The sequence below is a fragment of the Balaenoptera acutorostrata genome, chromosome 16 (assembly GCF_949987535.1).
Source record: "Balaenoptera acutorostrata chromosome 16, mBalAcu1.1, whole genome shotgun sequence".
NCBI lineage: Eukaryota > Metazoa > Chordata > Mammalia > Artiodactyla > Balaenopteridae > Balaenoptera > Balaenoptera acutorostrata.
In genome coordinates this window covers 67,815,095-67,835,318 of record NC_080079.1, presented here as the reverse complement: position 1 = coordinate 67,835,318, position 20,224 = coordinate 67,815,095, and the positions used below count along the sequence as shown (strand labels likewise).

General features: G+C 36.5%; 1 protein-coding gene across 3 annotated transcripts in view; it reads right to left on the bottom strand.

Annotated features, from left to right (window-relative positions):
• The window catches only part of CTNNA3 (catenin alpha 3), a 1,789,299-nt gene that overhangs the window by 405,279 nt on the left and 1,363,796 nt on the right, over positions 1–20,224 (bottom strand). For all 3 annotated transcript variants that reach the window (XM_007167816.2, XM_007167818.2, XM_007167817.2), the window contains one exon: positions 15,136–15,336. In XM_007167816.2, coding sequence (XP_007167878.2) covers positions 15,136–15,336 — 201 coding nt within the window. The remainder of the gene's footprint in view (positions 1–15,135; positions 15,337–20,224) is intronic.

Sequence of the window (20,224 nt, the reverse complement as noted above, 5' to 3'; positions counted from 1 at the left end):
CAGTGAAACTACTCTGTATACTATAATGGTAGATCCATGTCTTTATACATTTGTCCAAATCTATAAAATGTGCAACACCAAGAATGAACCCTAATGTAAACTATGGTCTTTGGGTGGTAATGATGTGTCAATGTAGGTTTATCAATTACAACAAATGTACTTCTCTGGCGGGGGATACTGATAATGGGGGAAGCTATGCACGTGTTGGGGCAGGAAGTATATAAAAAAATCTCCATACCTTCCTCTCAGTTTTGCTGTAAAACTAAAACTTATCTTAAAAACCAACAAAAAAGGGACTTCCCTGGTGGTGCAGTGGTTAAGAATCCACCTGCCAATGCAGGGGACACGGGTTTGAGCCCTGGTCTGGGAAGATCCCACATGCCGTGGAGCAACTAAGCCCATGTGCCACAACTACTGAGCCTGAGCTCTAGAGCCCGCAAGCCACAACTACTGAGCCCATGTGCCACAACTACTGAAGCCTGCGCGCCTAGAGCCCGTGCTCTGCAACAAGAGAAGCCACTGTAATGAGAAGTCCGCATACCGCTATGAAGAGTAGCCCCCGCTCGTGCAACTAGAGAAAGCCCACGCACAGCAATGAAGACCCAACATAGCCAAAAATGAATAAATAAAAATAAATTAAAAAAATTAAATGAACTTACATAAATCAATAGGAATAAGAATAACAAAAAAAAAAGAGAAAACTAATGAATTGGAAACATGATACAGAGAAATTATTTGATTTTCAGTACAGAGAGTGAAGCAAAGATATGGTAATATATAAACCTGAGATCAAGAATATAAAGGATAGAATGAGAACAAACATCATGTATACTATGATAGTCTCAGAAAAAAAAAGAATAGAGAGAATGGAAGAAATTACCTATTTGAATAGAGGATAGCTATTAATTTTCTAAAACTGTTAAAGACATGATTTCACAAATAGGCAAAATGTATACCAAGCAATATAAATAAAATATATATCCACACTTAAGTACATCATAGTGAAACTGCAGAATGCCGAAGACAAAAAACAAAACAAACTTAAAAGTACGAAGAGCACCTAAAGATGAAAGAGAATTAGCCTGGGAGCAGACTCAGAAAGGAATATTGTCTTTATTCCCCATGTCTACTCTTTCTTCAATGCTTATTGCAAAAAAAGAAGATATAACTTCATCTTAGGTAAAATGTGCTGACAGAATTGATTAATTAATTATTATTCAATCAATTAATCTATATTTTTAAAATCAGTCCTAGAATAATGGTTAAAAGAACAGGCTTTGAACCACAGACCTGTATTTCAATATTGTTCCAATCTCTTAATTAGCTGTTTACTGTTGTAAAATTAGACAAATCACATAAACCCAGTGAATTTCAATTTCTTCATTTATACAATGTATATTATTCCATGATAGTATTGTTTACAGGGATTTTCCCTGGAACGTAGAAAACAAAATACATGGGAAGTATCAGGCTGACCCATATAAAATTATGTTATAGGTCAAAACAGTTGAAAGCCAGTTATTATATTTAGGCCAACTTAATATTTATAGTAAATGTGGTTTTCATTAGAGAAAGAATCAAGTTTACTTTTAAATTCATATACAATGAAGAGAAAAACTATTTTTCAAAAGAAGAAGCTAGTTCAGAATCGGCCTTGCTGTCTACCCCATTAAAGTCTGTAGGAATTACTCTAGGCCTGTCTATTTGTTTCATTAGGTTCAGGCATGCTTTTATTGAAAGCTATAAAGTATTTCCCTGGTATGTCCAACAGACCATTAAGGTGGCCACCATAATACTCTTATATTGAGTTTGAGCAGGAACTATGACTTGCTTATAACCAATAAAATATGGGAAAGTTGATGGAATATATGTGATTATGTACACATGATTATGAGATTATATTGCATAAGATTATAGCACTTGCCTTGCTGAGTGTCTCTTTCTTGCTGAGTGTCTCTTTCTTGCTGACTTTGAGAAGACAAGCACCTGTTTTGGAGAGTTCCACAGCAAGAACTGTGGGAAGTCTCTGGGAGCTGAGAGTGTCCTCTGGTAGACAGATAGCCAAGAAAAAGAAACTGAAGCCCTCAGTCCTATAACCACGAGGAACTGAATTCTGCCAACCACCTGAACGAGCTTGAAAGAGGATATTTCCCTAGTCAAGCCTGAGATGAGGCCACAACCCTGTCTGACACCTTGATTTACATTTTACAAGATTCTAAGCAGAGGATCCAGTTAAGTCTTGTCTGGATACCTGACCAACAGAAACTGTGGGGTACTAAACTGTATTGCTTTACGTTGATAATGTTGTGATATTGTTACTCAGCAATAGATAACTAATACACCTAGAAAGAGAAAGATAAATCATCAGACAGTGGCTCATGATAGAAGATAAAAGGCAGGTTATTCTTTCCAGAGCCATTCACAAATTCCACAACCATACTAACTTGTTCTGCAATAGCTGCAATCTTTAAAAAATTGCATTATCAAAATAATCTTTAAAAGTAATCTTTTCCATAGAAATCATTTTCACACTGGTAATGGCCAAATGAAGAGGCCCTGAATGGACAATTACTGATATTCCTCAGTTCCCCAGGAAGCTACATTTCTTCTACCATAGCAATACATGCCACTGGCGGTATGGAATTGTGACATTCAATGTATAGAATAATTCTGTGTTTTTATTGTAAATTGCTCTAACTAGCCAACATAAATTGGGTATTTTGTTGAGAATGTGCTGTCTGAGTAGCCGCCATATACCGGCTTTTGTGAGACACTTCAAAGTGTCTTAATTGGCTCTGCTGTGAGCATTCTTAGCTGCTCCACTGAAAGATCCTTAGGGCTGCACATGGAGAGAAGAACCATGGAGGAAAGATTCAGGTCAAAGCATCTAGCATGAAGTAGTCATGGAGACGACTCCTTGTTCTGCTTTGTCAATCGATCAACTTTATTAAGGCTCCCAGGTGAGCTGTGCATTCAGTTATTTATTCATCCATTGAACATATATTTATTGTCTACTGTATGGCAGGTTCTTTGCTATGTTTCCAAAATTAGATGTTAGATCAGAAAGCAGGGGGGTTGAGAGGTATAACCACTCCAAAAAGTATAGTCTATTTGTGGACATGGAAATAGATGGAGCATATCCAGAATATAAAACACTTAGCAGTTGTGGTAAGCAGTCTGTAAAATGGCTCAATGGCCTTGCCTCCTGATATTCATACTCTGCCTTTAAGTAACTTAGTAATCCACTGAATTTAGTAACTCCCTTCTAACAAATTGAATATAGCAAAAATGATGGTATACCACTTCAGAAATTAGGTTACACAAAAACACTGGCTTCCATCCTAGGGTCTCTCTCTCTCTCTCTCACTCTCTCTCTTGTTTGGATTGCCTGCTGTGAGGGAAGCCAGGTGCCAAGTTGGGAGAATACTTAGGCAACATAAGGGAGGCCCACGAGGCAAGAGACGGAAGCCTCCTGCCAGCAGCCGTGTGAACGAGTCCAGCCACGCCTGGGACTTGGGTGAGGGCAGCCCAGGCCAACAGCGTGACTGTAACCTCATGAGAGACCTTAAGCCAGAATCACCCAGCTAAGCTGCTCCCAGATTCTTGATCTCAGAAACCACAGGACGGTAAATGTTTGCTGTCTTAATTTGCTAACTTTTAGGGAAATTTTTTAAAATTCAGCAATAGATAACTATTAATATAGACAGGACAAGCTTTGATATAGCTCTGAGTTTTTAAGGGGGCAGAGTAGTGAAATGGTAATTGGGTGGAATGATCTCACAATTGACGGAAACAGGCCATAAAAGACTGAGTCAGTACTGATGAGAAATGTTTGTCCATTCACTATTGCTATGTATTGTGTGAGTCAGTTATTCTAAATCAAATGAAAGTTTAGCCACTAAGGTTTCAGAGTTCAGAAAGTCCTCTGAGGAAAATATAGCATGATCCAGTACTTTTGGCTGCATAATGTCCAATTATGAAAACTTACTGAGGACCTTCAAAAAAGGGGAAAAAAAGCAGTTAACAAAACCAAATATAACCATTTGCCCACTTGCCTTGTTCTGTACGTTTAAGGTAGATGTGTGAGTGTGTGTGTGCATCTTCTTGGTATCTTCAAATACATTTTTTTTTGTAAATAAATGAGTTATGACCGCAATTATACAAGGTTGAAGAATTTAAAGGGTCTGCAAAATTCTGTATAACACACATAAAACCTATTCAAGATAAAGCATGCAGCAAAGCAGGAGAAAGAATGTACAAGCCAGCATCAGGGCCTGGGACATTTGCAGGCACACCTACACAGTCTTTCCTTAGTCACAAAGGATGCACTTCATCTCTGGGTTATGACCTGTCAAGAGAGATATGCAAGAAATTGTGGTTTTAGGACAGTTAAGGCAAAAGATTCTAGCAGAGTCTTTTATGCCCCACTGGTCATATAGCCAAGCCGAGCTATGAAACCAGTGAAATAGGTGTAAGCCATCAATCTACACATCCCTAAACAACATAAATAAGCTGGCCCTGGGTGCCACCAGAGGGATTTCGTACTTGAGACAATGCATTATAAATTACTAGCTAGTCAATTATCTTTATCATAGCCAAAGTCAGCACTAGACTTCCAGATGTCTCTGGAGATAAGTATGGATCTGTCCAGGTTGTTCTGTATGATAACTCTATTTTATACAAAGATCATTAAACACACAGGCAAAAAAAACAATCATTTTGTATATAATGTATCATATGCACTATACATATATAGTTACACTAATACTAAATGTAATAAATTATATAATAAGATATCTGTATATATTACTATCATAAATGGATATAAACATATGCACATATGTACATGTGTATATGTCACTTATACATACACATATATATAAATACATATTCATAATAGGCATAATAGGTAACGTTTACCATGTGACATGAAATCTAGTTTCTTAACGTTGACAAAAGACATGACAAACACAGACAATAAACAAATACAAATAGTTAAGCATAAGCTGATAACAATATAACCAGACAGTTTTAAAGTTTTAGGATTATGTAGTTGGGTTCACAATATTCTAAGCTAGCTAGGTGGGACTTATATACTGACATCTTTTGGAGAGGATAGTGAACTGCTTTCTTTATCATGTGACTAATTTAATGATTCTGTTTGTCTAAATGTATTCTAGGCTCCTTTTAGAATTATTTTTTCTTGCAGCCTGTGACTTTCTATTCTAATTTGGATCAGTCGCTTTCTAGACCTGCTAGAGATCTGCCATCCTGTCATTTTATTCATTACATTTCTGAGTTAGATTTACTATTTCAATTCTCCACATTCTTACTATTTCTGATTTTTCCTCATTTTGCTTGAATACATTTTCAAGTCATTTCTCCAAAAGGGTTTGTGTAACTTAAATATCCTGGGTTCTTACGTATACAAAAAGGTTTTATTTTGCCACACATTTTGGATGAAAGTAGTGTTCTAAGTTCAAATTAATTTTCTCACTGAATGTGAGGCCATATTATTTCATTGTTTTCCAGAATTCAGAAGCAGGAGACACTAACAGGAGAGCTGGAACCCTCCCTCTCTGACGATCTCTGCTTGTGCATACCCTGGATTGAGGTGTTTGCTGCTCTTTTCCATCTACCTGCATGTTTCCAGCTGCTTTCTATCTTCTGGATTTTGTTTTTCTCTGATGAGCCAACACCCATGCATTTGACATTATGGGCTTATTCCTTTTGTTTCCCTTTACTGTTTTATAAAAGCAATGTTAAACTAGAGTGAGGTAGAAATATTTTGTGAATCTGCCTTCTTGCTAACTTTTTAAATAGATGAAAAAGGAAAAAAAACACACTGTTAGTCCCTGAGCATAGTAGTAGTAAAGGAATGTACCTTTAACCTTTGTTAAATCACTATAACCTACATTCAAAATCAATTTTAAAATATCTAGAATCTTAAAGAAATACTGGCAGCAGTGTTTATAATAAATGATAATCCCTATATCATCAGAGAAATTTTATAATATAAATTGTTCACTTAACTTTAACTGCTACAGGCTTTGGCAGACAGTAAAATTAAATGGTGGATGATCACCAGAATATATTATACTTTCTAAGATACTGCTGGGTTACTAATACATTTCAGGAGAAGAAACTTATTCCCAGGTCCTTAGCCTGCTGTGTGGGATTGTTAAGCAGTAATGCTTTCTTTTGTAATTGACAGAAGAGGAAATTGTAAATTACCATGAGCTAGAAAATTCAAATATGTGAAATGAAAATATATGTCAGCAGAAATCAGCATGGGCACATGGTGGGAAAGAATTTCCACATGCCTAAAATCTCTTTGGCTTTTCTTGAACTACATCCTTACTGAGCTGGGTAAACAGGACTCCTGATCAATGTTTCCAGAGACTCTTTTATTCCACTTCCTCTACTCCCAGCATTGTTATCCCAACTGTGGCTATCATTTAAAATATACTTCCTTTCTTCAGTCAAACAATCCTTTCTTCCTTCACTGAAGATCTTGAGATATCCACTAAGTTTATAGTATTCCCCAACTTTACAGTTTTCACCAAGAGGTGAAATAATCTTTAACTCACCCAATCATGATAAACGACTTACATATGGACTTTATGTGAAAATATTCACATCTATTAATAAAGCTTATAGATAACACTGTCATTTGAAAATATTTGCCTTCTGATAGTGTAAATGCAACACTGCCTTCTTTTGGCAGTAGATACCTACTGTTCATCTTAGAAATGCTTAATCCTTCACTTACTACACTTACTCTTGTCTTGGAAACTTGGCAATATCATCATGGCTATTGCAACCACCCTCATCCAAGCAGGACTACATTTGAGGAAGCCCAGAAAAATGAACATGAAGGACAGCTGGGAAGGAAAGGCTGGGAATGAAATGGATAAAACTATTGCCAATTAAGCTCTGCTATCTATACCAATTACTTAACACCAAAGGAAATGCAGTCTGATTCATACATTCAACTTCACATGGTTTATGCTCTCCCCAAAGCCAGAAGAAAGCAAATCTGAGAGATGCCCCACCTCAGTTTATTTTCTAGACTCAGTGACCTTGAACCTCAAATATAGTTTTTCAGATGAGTATGTAAAAGTTTTACCAGCTCACATCAATAACTGTATAACCAGACTTTCCAGGCCACATATAACGATCTCTAAAAAAGTAAAATTAACCTGTCTTTACAACTGAGGACTATTAATACATGAAACAGATACTTGTAATGACTGGAGTTATTTCATTAGTTTCATAAATCGGACTTTCAAGATGGAGAAGAAGGAAGGAGATTCCTACCAGATATTAGCTACCTTTTAAAAACATAGACTATGTTACAGTTTATAAAACATTTCACAGTAATTCTATTATAAAGAGACAATTGTTGGATTACCCAGGTGATAAAAGGCTATTCCAGAGCTTCCTAACAGCTGTTAGGAAGGGTGTGTTTTAGAGGGTTACTGGGGTGTTGAGCTATTGATGCCCATAGCCCTCAGAAGGGCTGGGAAAGAACTAAGACTGTGTATGACCCCAGAGCCTCTGATCCCCTCTGGCCTTGAATAGCCACTTCTCTTTTCCCAGTGGCTGTGCAAACACTATGATTTTAGAAGGCACTAGTCTCCTCTGTTACAAAGAATGTCTAGTACTTAGTAAATCTTAAAATGAATGAAGTCAAAGTCCCCATCCCTTTAGGTTTAAAATTAAATGATATAGTTTGGTACAGTATTACCGTAGTTGAACAATAATAGGATTACAGGCCTATTAATTTTTTGTCATTATTGTCGTTAAAGAGAGAAAAAAAGAAGAACCCCCTGAATGAGCCCTTTTTCTACTTTTCCCAAGACCTCATAGACACCTGTACGTTGACCTTGCCACTATCTTGGTGACAGAATCACATTCACAACGTATATTCTAAGGCACATCATCCCCGAAACACTTAGATTTAAAGCGGTGTCATAATACCTCATTTGATAAAACCACCAGGCATAAAGCATGCTTTTATGCTTATTTTTAAAATTTCATAAACCATCTGAAAGAAATGGGTTTGGAAACAAGCTGCTGAAAGGCCGTGCTCCTGTTTGGGTGATATGGATGGAAGCATTTCCATTGTTCCAACATAGACGATGACCAACCAAGTTGGAAAATCAGTACTCAATTTCCCTTCTCTGGGTCCTTTCACTCCCTTTTTGAGGCTACTCCTCTCCTGCTCCTTACCACCCCCACCTCCCTTTGCTCACAGACTCCAAAGCCCTTCTGTGCCAAGAAATCTGCCAGCATGAGAATCTAACTGAGGCAGAATGTTGTCTCCATAGAAGCTCAAAAGTCAGTGCTTGCGGCTCACCTCCATGCTGATCATCAAGGCGTGGGCATGTGATTTAAATTCTGCTGACATGATGCATCTGCTCAGGAAGTTGAATTCAGGGAGAGTGAGGCAAAAGCAGGGACTGGCTTTGAATTTATTTCTGTGGTGGAAGTATCTGGAATGTCGTGGCAAATGAAAGTAGCATCTGTAGGGTCCAGTGTCATAATGTTATGATGCCAATAATGGCCTTAGATGTTCACTGAGGTCTGGAATGGCAGCTCATACAAATGCTCCTTGGGAATGACCAACCGGTTCTTACATTCAGCATCCCTTGCAGTCGGTCTGTTTTCTCTTCTTGTTCTCTAGCCTTCCTGTGCATGTGTGTTGGTTTATAGTCAGATTCTGTTGTTTGCAATCTAGAGCTGAAACTGGGACTTCATGCCTAAACCACTTACATTAAGTTATTTTACTTCCTACCTATTCCTACCATATAAAGGCCCATAAAATAAATCTGAATTAGTTTTTTACAGAGAGTATGTAAAAGTAAGATTAGAAAGAAAGGTGTGGCCTATTTCTCTTACCAGATAATGTCTTCTTTGGCTGGAGAACATGCATCTGAGGCTGGTAATAGGAGATCTAGAGTTAAAGAAGATACCAGAGCTCTACAATATCTTTGCATGGTGAATACCCACACAGCATGTTCAAATTCTCCACTTCCTTTCCCAATGATCCCTTCCTTTTAACCCATGCCATTTCAGCTCATCTATTTTTCATCTATCCATTTAGCATCAGCTTCACAGTTCCATATTTTACATTTTCCAGATTTGGGAATGTATCAGCCCCTCTTTATGATTCTCTGAAATCCACCCGTAAGCCCTCTATACCATTTCCTTCCTTGACAATAAAATTTCTACCAATGTGTCAGAACGTATTCTTTTTATTAATAAGGATATTACTAACAGTGGCTTTTTAGATTATTCCATGTACCTTTCTTAGGATCTAACTATATCAAAAATGTCAAAAATGGCTTTGCATTACCCAGTGCACATAGGAGATTTCAGTTTTTAATGGCACTTTTTATCTGACAAGTTTATATTTCCAATAACTTAAAATGTCAAGATAAGTAAGTACCCTCAGCCTGCTCACTAGATCTGGGTCCTATTCAAATCCAGGTCTCTTTGGACAAAACAACAGGTTTTCCACTCAGAAGCTCTAGAAGCTTCTTTCTTCAATTCACAATGTTAGTTCAAAGTTAGAAGCTTCTTTCTTCAATTCACAATGTTAGTTCAAAGTCCCAAACTTCTGCAGCAACAGAAGTAGTTCTAAGGCCAGGGGATCTTACTCTTCTTTAAAGAGGCTAAATTGTCATTCAACTTTTGATTTTGACATCACCAACAAGAAGACACTGGTTATCCAGGCTGGCCAAGTGATACGCAGATAGAAGTGGTTTATTAATGCTCTCTGACTGTGTTAAAGGGTGTCAGATTAGGGCTGAAGCCAAAAGTAAGAAAGTGCATAATCCCAGAGGCCTGTCTCAGACTGCTACCAGGGGAAGGAAGTTTGCCAGCATATGTTTCTGAATTTGAAGGCACGGCTGCTACCCTTTAGAGGGATTTGCTGGAACCATTAGTGAAAATAGGTTTAGTGGGATCTTTCAACAGATGCAGTTCAAGGATGGTTCTTGGAAGTAATTGTGTATACAAAAGTCATGATCTCTTGTTCAAAAGCTTGCTAAAGAACATTTTAAGAATCTGACCTGAAGTTCTCTGAAAATGGCTAATATCTGACTCTGGACAGTAATGAATCACTTCCCTGATCTTTTCTCTGCCCCAGCCTTTGACAAAGTCTACTGCTCTTGAGTTTTGTTTTTTTGTTTTTGTGTTTTTTCCCCACAAATTGAGATGATAACTTGCTCTCTTGCTTAACTATAGGAGAATGTGTCACAGTATAATCTTACAATGAATTTTAAATTTAAAATTGGGAGAAGGACTTGAGTACTCCTACAATGCATAAAATGCTAATGGGAACTATGAAAATAAATAAAGTGTGGTATCTACCTTTAAGTACGTTACAATCTAGTGGGAGAAACTTGTATGTAAATGGCTGATTATGATACAAGGCAAAGTGAAATAAGCATTAACTAGAGGATAAGCTCATCCATGGTAACACAGGTAATGGAGCAATTAATTCTAACTGAAAGGGAATCAGAAGCTCCTTTGTAAAGGTGGTGGCATTTGAGAAAGTTGTAAAGAATAATTATAATTGTAGAGGGCCAGTAGAGAAGAAAAGGTGTTTCACTGCTGGAATAAAATTAGCATAAGCATATAGGTTCAATTCAAGAGTTGTTTTGTTCTGTTTCATTTTAATCTAGCACACGCAAGACATTATGGTAGGCTTTGGAAGAGATGCAAAGAGAAATGATACGAGTTTTCTTTTCTCCTATAACTTAACTTCTGTTTTGAAAGAAAAGTCATTTCTATATAAATATACGTGAAGAGTTCATCAGTAACATATAGTTGCCTGGAACAATGTACCTGAGTGGCAAGTCCTTTAAAATCTACAGCACAGGAGACCAAGAAGAGCTCACTATTTCCAGAGAGAGTAAAAAAAAGGTTTCTAGAGGACACGGGGGTATGCGCTGTTTCTTGAAAGGTGGATAAAATTTGATGTGATAAATAAGGTGCAAGGGTATTCAAAATGACAGGTACAGCATGGACAAGACCTAAAGGCAGAAATGATCCTGGCATGCCCATGTGATTGGGAAAGCATCAACTTAGATGGAGTAGAAGGTGCCTTTTGGCCCATGCTAGGAAGAAAAAAACAGAAATTCACGTTTAGGTGAATTCAAACGCCTGCAAAGTTCAGGTAGGTATATTAAGTGAGCAAAGCAGACTGGGCATATAATGAGAGGTAATAAAGGAGACTATGGCCCAGTCTCAACCAAAAGAAAGACACTACTAAGCTCCAGCCATTTTCGTTTCCATGGTAAACTCTGCTCTAGTGTTGCCAGACCCTCCAATTTGTTACGATAGGCCATTAATCTGGATATATATATATGTATGTATATGTGTATATGTATATATATTCATATATATAATTATAAAGTAATTCTTATAATAAAACATAAAACTTTGTTGGTCAAAACTCTACTGGACACATAAGAATTCTCTGAGTCACAATGAATCACATCCAGTATGTGGACCACTGAGTTTCAACTTCTGCTGGACTGTAGTGGGCAAAGACTGCTGGAACTAAAGCTTCTGTTTTATATCCTATAGCCATTTAAGAATATAAACAGAGATGCAACATAAGGACAGTAGCTAAAAAATGTTTTAATTAGGCTACAAAAATGCACGCTATTTGTATATGAAAACTATTAAATGAAGGAAATTGATCGGAATTACTGACTGCTATTAAAGTTTTTAAGAGTACTTGATGAATGACACTTTATTTGCCATCACTACCAGTTGCCAATGTTGGAGGCCACTAGGATGTCTTGGTCAGGTTCATTTGTGTGCTTGTTGTGTTTTGGTCCATGAGCCTAGCTGACTTTGAAACCAGGTGGAGTTTGAGTGTTTGCAAAAGATGCTTTGGGTCCTGCTGATTTCTGAATTGATAGAATTCATAAATCACTCACAAAAAATATTATGTGTGTCCACTCTTGGTTTAGGTTTTCTCCCAGCCTAGTGTGAAAAAACTGAAATTGATGTTAGGTATACAACTTCTAAGCCTTCACATTGCAATCCAGAAGGCTTGCTTTTAACAAAAAAGCTAATATTTTCTCTACCCTATCAGGAATTCCTGACAGGTAGAGGAGCTTAGTAACAGGGAAGAATTGGGTGGAATAAAATTTTCTCATGGAGATTACAATACTCCGCCTCAGTCTGAATGAAATGCAGCATTCCAGATGTTGCCTACATTTCACTGAAAACCAGCTGGTTGATTTTATGAACAATGCAAATCCTGTAATGTAACAGGGCTTCTCTAAGTGCTGATAAAACACTTAGAAGATCAACAAATCTTGAAAATGTGCTAACGAGCCACAAAGTCTGATTAAAAGCAAAGGTGCAATGTTCCAAAAACATTCTTTGTGATTTAGATAAGTATGACTTAGGTTTCATCATTGATGACAGTACTTTAAAGGCAAATTGTGCAAAGATAAGAAAGTCTTGTTAATAAGAACAATTCACAATAGCTCCTTACTGAGTTATTTTCAGGAAATAGGGTTAAGACCTGAGAACTGCATAAAAGGAAAAGAAAGAAAGAGAAAAACAGGCCACATATACAGACCATTCACTTGCTAAAATATGAACTATTAAGGCTTCATAACATAAAACGTGACATTATGAATTATTTAATTTGATGATTATTTATAAATAATAAGTCCAAGTTATGAGCAGATGTGAACAAAGATGAACATCTTCTGTTACTTAATTGTGGAGGATAGAATAGTTGGAAGTATTTTTCATAGACAATATCTCTATGGGAGAGAAAATGCTCACATATTTCAGCTTTGGTTAAGATCAAACTGATCAAATTAGCATTTTCATCTAATTTATTGCTCAGAATTCCCTTTAGTGAGGCACGCTTTTGATAAATTTCAAGAAAAGCTGTTTGGAGCAAAGTTTGAAATTAGACATAAAAAACCCAAAATGAGAAGATTTTAAGATAAGCCAAAAAGTATGTAAAAAACTAAAACAACAAAATTGTAAAGTCATAAACTATACTGTTATATTACTAATAAGATGTGACTTATACAGAATAACCCAGGATTATTCCATATTTATTGTATTTGTATTTGGGGTACAGGACGTAATTTACCTGGAGAATTTCAATTAAAGTTACATACAAGTAATTAGAGGAAAAAGGATTTCTCTCTCTTCTGATTGAATGATAATGTAGCCATATTGGTTAGTTATCTTGTAAGGTCATCATAAATCATACAGGTATTGACAAAATTGTAATTAAATGTGTAAATAACTTTGTTTCATTTTTATTTTCTGATTTCAGATTATAAGAATTGATTGTGAACAGAGTGTTCCCACAACACATTTCACATTCTGGACACTTCAAAATTTCACTTCCACTTCTTTGCATATGAAGTCCAGATATGGGCGCTATACTATAGAGAATAAAACTATAAACTTAGTACCTCATACAGACATGGTGACTATAAGAGTGTGTTCACAAGACATTACCAATATGATTACAAAACTGAGACAGAAGCAAGATATAGGTACCATTTTGGTAGACTTTAGTCAGTTCCCTATAGGGCATTTTTCACCGGCTAAAAGGAGAACCACCGATGCCTTCTTCTTTTTACTTACAATTCTATTCCCGAAGGTAGAAAAAAATCAGAGAACTCTGTACTTGATTTTGACCAACAAGAAAGGACCAGTTAAAATTAGTTTAGGAAAGAGATGCTGAACTACTCTAACACAATTATCTCCTTAAGCAAGTAAATGTATCGTCGCACCTCACTGATAAAGCAACTACCCTGTACCCTATTCGTGACACCAGTGACTTTTGAGGAGTTAGTATAGAAATATCATACCAAGAGTTGCAAATACACCTCCTTCATCTTTCCTTAGTATATCTTAAGCATTTCACTGTTTTAGAAATATTTTTAAAGAGATACTGAGAAAACTATGCGCCAAGATTCATTAATGAGTTCTGTATCAACATTCTAGGAAAAGAGAAACACTAATCATCAGTTCTCTACAAAACTTGCCAAGCCTACCTTGTGGTATAGCTCTTCAGAACTATTTCCTAATGAAGGCTATTCAACTGTTGATAAGCTTATATTTGTTAACTTCAAGGAGCAGCTTCCTCTCCCCACAAATCACCCATCTCCATCCCTTCTACCCCTTTCACAAAACAAATATGTACATCCAAATTTAATACGCCCCATGCATAACATGAACAATTCTCTAGGTAGGATCAATGATTTAAGTATGTAATTTCAAATATTTTAGGGATCATGGGTCCACTGTCACCCTCCTCTTACGAAGTAATTAATAAGAAAAATTCAACCTGCGGTTTTCACAGATCACAAAGGCTTTTCACAAGAAAAACTACTGCCATGATGATTTCTAAAAATGGTTGGTTGCCCTCATTCAAACTGTATCCACTGTTTCTGAATTCATATGAATTTAAATGCTTCTTTGAATTTTCTGTAAGTGTCTTGGAGAAATGTTAATAACAGTGCTAAAATAAGAATACCATTTTAATGTGTGATTCAACAACTAAGCATTTATTAGCTGATTTCAGAAAATATTAACTTTGGTGCTGCAACCAAAACAAAATCCTGGTTCCGTATTTCTTAAGTAATCAAAGATTATGTGAAAGAACAAAATGGTGTTTTGCAAACAGATTACAAAAGAAGGTAAAAAGCATTTCTCTGGAAACATAGGACAAGTTTGCTCTGTTTAAGCAATGTAAACAAAAACCTGGGGGCTACCAATCAGACAGCTAAAAGAGGGCTTGGAAACTATTACATACTTATCACATCTGGCCTAATTATATCTCCTAACAACTCTAGCATTAATAAACATTCATAAGTGGCTAAAGGCCTGTGGGTAATTTATATAATGCATATATTTATAAAAGCCTTTTTTCTCCAGTGAATATATTTACTTCCCAGAGATAAATTTCAAATCACACAACCACAGGATGCAAGCCCTTATCAGAGCAATCTACTTCAAAACAAGCCACACAGACTGAGATCTTCTTTCCATATGTATGAATATTTGGTAGTTATATAGATGCAAATGTCAGGAAGAGAGCAGCTGTTACTGGGGACAGAGACTTACCAGTACTTGTCAGGAAGTTAACATTTCTCATCACACCTTCTGTGTAAGCTCCTGGCTCGTAACTGTCCATTTCACCCGTGACAATGTGAGCAACTCTTGCGGCCCGTCCTCTGATAGCACCTGCAGCTCGATCTAAATTATCAGCATCCTGGTCTCTCAAGGCTATGATACATTTGTTGACATCTTCTAGGATATGGCTCTCTGTAAGTAAACAGGTCAAATTAGTTTTGTGTGTTTTTTTTTTTAATCACACAAATCTAGCATACTATAATTTATGTTAATTTCTGGTTGTGGATAATATGCACATTGGGAATAAAAGATATTGACAACTAAGAAGAAAAAATACAGATGTGACTTTGCTTATACCTTTTTTAATAGCTCATCTTGTAAAATAAAAATTTTGCATTTTTATCAGTAAATTTTATAGATTGCATCTTATTTTAGATTCTAGTTCCAGTAGATTAGATTTTAGATTTGAGTGATTTACAGACGGAAATTAAGGAAAGATTCTAGATTAAAACAAAAATAAAATGTATAATGATGGAATACTTAATCCTGATTAAGCACAGTACTATGCAGCTTATGAAACTCTTAAAAAAATCACCTGCCCTAAATATATAGAAAAATATAACTATGGTGTTCCATTCAACTAATGTTCACTGATGTACGATATTTAACACAATTACAGAAATATTATAAATTAGCAAATGATGAAAATGGTGAAATATATAATTTTATATTGTAAAGCAATAACCTCACTACATCTGTGAAAAGACTTATATATAAAAAAGGGCTTTAAAAAGATTGATTGACTTGAAGTAAATGAATCCCAGAGAAATTTGCTCACCCTGAAGAGTATCTCCAGACCTCTTTCTCTCCTTCCTTCTTTGCATGATTAGGGCATGAAGACAGCTGGGAGTTATTAGTATAGCACAACAATGTTTTCTTTTTCTATAAAATGATTAATACTCCCAGAATAAAACTAATGAGTGGAGCTGAGTAAATATGTAGACTATCAACAAGCATGGGCAATGATATTTCTAAGAAATTAAAAGAATACTAAAGAAATGGTTTCTATTTTTACTAAATGAATCCCCACCCCAAATCTTTAAAGACTCTATTACTTCAAAACACACAGAGAAAACAACTACAACAAAAAGGCCTCAGTAATTCCAGAACATATTGTTAACTTCTCCTTCCCCCTCCCCCTCCCCTTCTCCCTCTCTCTCTCCCTCTCCCTTTCCCTGGATTTGCTGACTTTCTGCAGGTAAGCTACACAAGACAGGTATTCATAAAGCTATTTCCTTGCAGAGTCACACCTTCCTCTTACTGTGTAGAGCATAATATCCAAACTGTCAAAGAATATGGTCGTTGGTGAACTTCTTAGACCTGATATCTACTATTCCTCTGCATGTCCCTCATGCTTTAGTTATATCTATTTTACAAATTTCCAAATCTGCCATGTTTCTTCATGCCTCTGTGCCTGTGGGCATATTAGAACCTTGACCTAGACTGTTCTTTTGGGTTCCTGGACCCAATGTCAACGTGTGTGTGTGTGTGTGTGTGTGTGGAGGCTTCCCCACACCAACAAGCAACTCTCTGTACACCAACTGGGTGGCCTGTAATTCAACTCAATTCTGACACCATCTACCTGGAGATAGCATCAGATTCCACAGGTTAAGGGTTTAGTCCCACAAGACTGCCCCTTCCCACCCCCCTACAGACACCAGTCAAAAGCCTAGATCGTTATCTGTGCTTCTGCTACAATTTGAAGGTCCCCCCCTTCTGGACTTCAGTCGCCGGTCCAACTTCAGGTTGTTACATATATTTCTGACCAACTAGCTATAAATCAGAGGTTCCCACAACCTCCTTTTTAGGTTTGATTATTTTGCTTAGAGTAGCTCACAGAACTCAGAGAACCATTTTACTTACTAGATTTAACTTTTATAACTCAGGACCAGCCAGATGGAAGAGATGCAGAGGGTAAGGTATGGGGAAAGGCCCAGAGCTCCATGCCCTCTCCAGGCATGCCACTTTCCCCAAATCTCCATGTGCTCATCAACCTAGAAGCTCTCCAAAACCCATCCTTTTGGGATTTTATGGAGGCTTCATTACATAGGCATGATTGATTAAATCACTGGCCATTGGCAATTGATTCAGCCTCCAGCCCCTCTACCCTTCCCAGAGGTAAAGGGGTGGAACTAAAAGTTCTAATCACATGGTTGGTTGCCCTGTCAACCAGCCCCCATCCTTGGGTGGGGCGGGGGTGGTCCCAAAGTCACCTCATTAACATACAAAAGACAGCTTTATGGCCCTCATCACTCAGTATATTCCAAGGGTTTTAGGAGCTCTGTGCCAGAAACAGGAAAAGAACAAAGATACACCTCTTATTCTAAATCACAATATCGTAACTGCCAATCCCCTCTGGTCTGCTTGCTCAACTCCTACTATTCTTTTTTTTTTTTTTTTTTTTTGGCCATGCCTCATGGCTTGCAGGATCTTAGTTCCCCTACCAGGGACCAAAACCGTACCCCCTGCAGTGGAAGGGCAAAGTCCTAACCACTGGACCGCCAGGGAATTCCTTACTATTCTTTTAAGACACTAGTTAAATGCCCTGCCTCAGGAAATCCACGCTGACCTAGAACAAGGCAAACTTTGTTCCAAGTTGTTTGGGGTTCACATAAAATGGTTTATATGTTTTCACTAGAGCTTCTTTCTGTGTTTTAGTGATATACTAATGAAACTACCTCTCTAGTAGACTAACAAATATATGTGAGTGCAGGAATTTTATCTTATTCCTTGAGGTATCTAGACTTTGGTACAGTGCATAGCACCTGTTAGGTTAACAAGAATGTTTGTTGAATGAATGAATGAAGTCTTCTTGTAAGATGCACCTGGGAACAGTACATTATTTTGTCTAAATCCTAAATCATGGGTTATGAACATTGGTAGACACATTTCTGTAGCATTAAACTTAGTCAATTTAAGCCATATGAAGGACAGTAAGTTCATTTGCATGAAAAAGACTAAGTACTGAAAACCTTCCTTATAAATTCACTGGAGTTTTAACCTAATTTGTAGCATTCAGTTATGAATGTGTCATTAAGGCCTGTAATAAATCCAGGCACAGTCCCATCTCAACAGAAAGCACATGTGTATCATCACCATCACGTTTCCCTTGGAACTGAAGTGCAAGTATAAATGTGGAAGGCATAATAATGACCAGTTTTTTAAAAATCCACAGATGTGCCCTTTAATGACACATTAAGAAGCTGTTATTTTCCAAGTAGGTTGGTAAGTTTCTTTAAAAGCAAACGCAATATGTATGTATTCAATGCATGTTTAATCTGTATTCACTAAAGGTGCTTAATTTTAGATTGCAGAGCGGTTTTTCTCAGTTCTGTGAAAGTGAAAAGATATTTAGGAAAGAAAAAACATTGTTCATTTTTGGAAAATTAACTATCTAATAAACTCAGTAATTTCTGTTCAATTAAAGGTGAAATTATAGCTGTCACAAACTATTTTTTCCTATGAATTCTGCACTGGAAAAAATACAAAAAATATTCACTAACAATGAATGTTCACTTCTTTAAAACAATGATATATATGCTTCACAATTTATTTTATTACTTTAAGTGGAGAATAAAAAATACAGTAAGAATTTTTCTGGTTCTTTTTTGCTTGGCCTTACAGAAGTGTGTGTGGTTACTGCTTTAGATTGTGCAACACAATCAGAAGCCCTGGTGTTAATTATGTTGAAGAACCATAGAGGTAAGGTCAGATATAGAAATAAAAATCTTACATGAAAATATACAATATAAAATAAAATAAGGAAAATAAATGACAAGAAGCCTATACCCAGAGTTTATCTGAAGCAGCTATATTGAGAAGGTTGGAGATGATGGCTAAATGATCTTTTGAATTACTAAGATTAAATATAGCGCAGAAGCATTAGGAAAGGGTTGCAAGATTTCCATTATTGTGACACTTCCCCATTATTCTGAATGTTTCCCAAAATGCCAGCAACAATTATTTGCATGAAATTCTAAACAGAGTGCCAGAAAAAGAAAAAAAAAAATTGGGCACCTCCCATATACACAGTAACTAAACATTAAGCTAATGTCTTAAAAACAAGTATTTCTTTATTTCAGGTGAACTTAAGTAGTTAAAAAGGCCTTCATGATAGCTTGAGTTTTTATGTCTAGATATATAACTCCACACCTCTAGGAAAGAAATAAAACACCAAATACTTTGTATAAAACTTTCTACTGACGTATCTCTTAAGTCTTCGCTGATGGAATGAGTTTACTTGTTAGACGCAGAAAAAATCATTAGGAGCTCTACCTCCAATTTATTTTTTTTCTCACTACACATGTACTTGGATTTAACAATTACATAATTTTTACAATGAGGTTTAAACGAAAGAAAATACGTTATTATAAAAGAAGTACACTTGGAAAACAGTTGAGCGTTGAACAATGCTGGCACTAACTCGTATATAACTTGTATCAATAGTTGGCCCTCTGTATCCCCAGTTCCTCTGCAGATTCAACTAACCATGGACGGTGTAGTACTGTGATATTTACTGTTGAAAAATATCCTCATAAAAGTGGACCTGCGCAGTTCAAACCCATGTTGTTCAAGGGTTAACTGTATTATATATGTTTTGAAGGATTGATTGAAGATTTGTCTTAATTGTTTCAGAGTGTCAACTTAACATTTGATTTGGGGTGACGGGTGAAATGTCCTACTGTTACTGCAAATCCTAAAGTACGTTATTTTAAGAGCAGAGAATTGCTGAACTACTAGCAATTACTGTCACTCATTTTATAGCTATCCTGAGATGCAAAGGATGATTTTTACTATGTTGGAAAATGGTAATAAAGAGGGCAATAAAGGAACTGATCTTAGACTACAAGACATTTCATTTGTTGCAAACTTCTCTGGGTGGCTCTATCTTCAGCCATCGCAGCAAGTGTAACACAATAAGACTTTGAAATACATTTTAAATTTTTTTCTTAATTCTTCAGTTTTCTACAATTAAAGCTAGAACTTGCCTCAGGGAAAGTAGAAAACAACATCCAAAGCA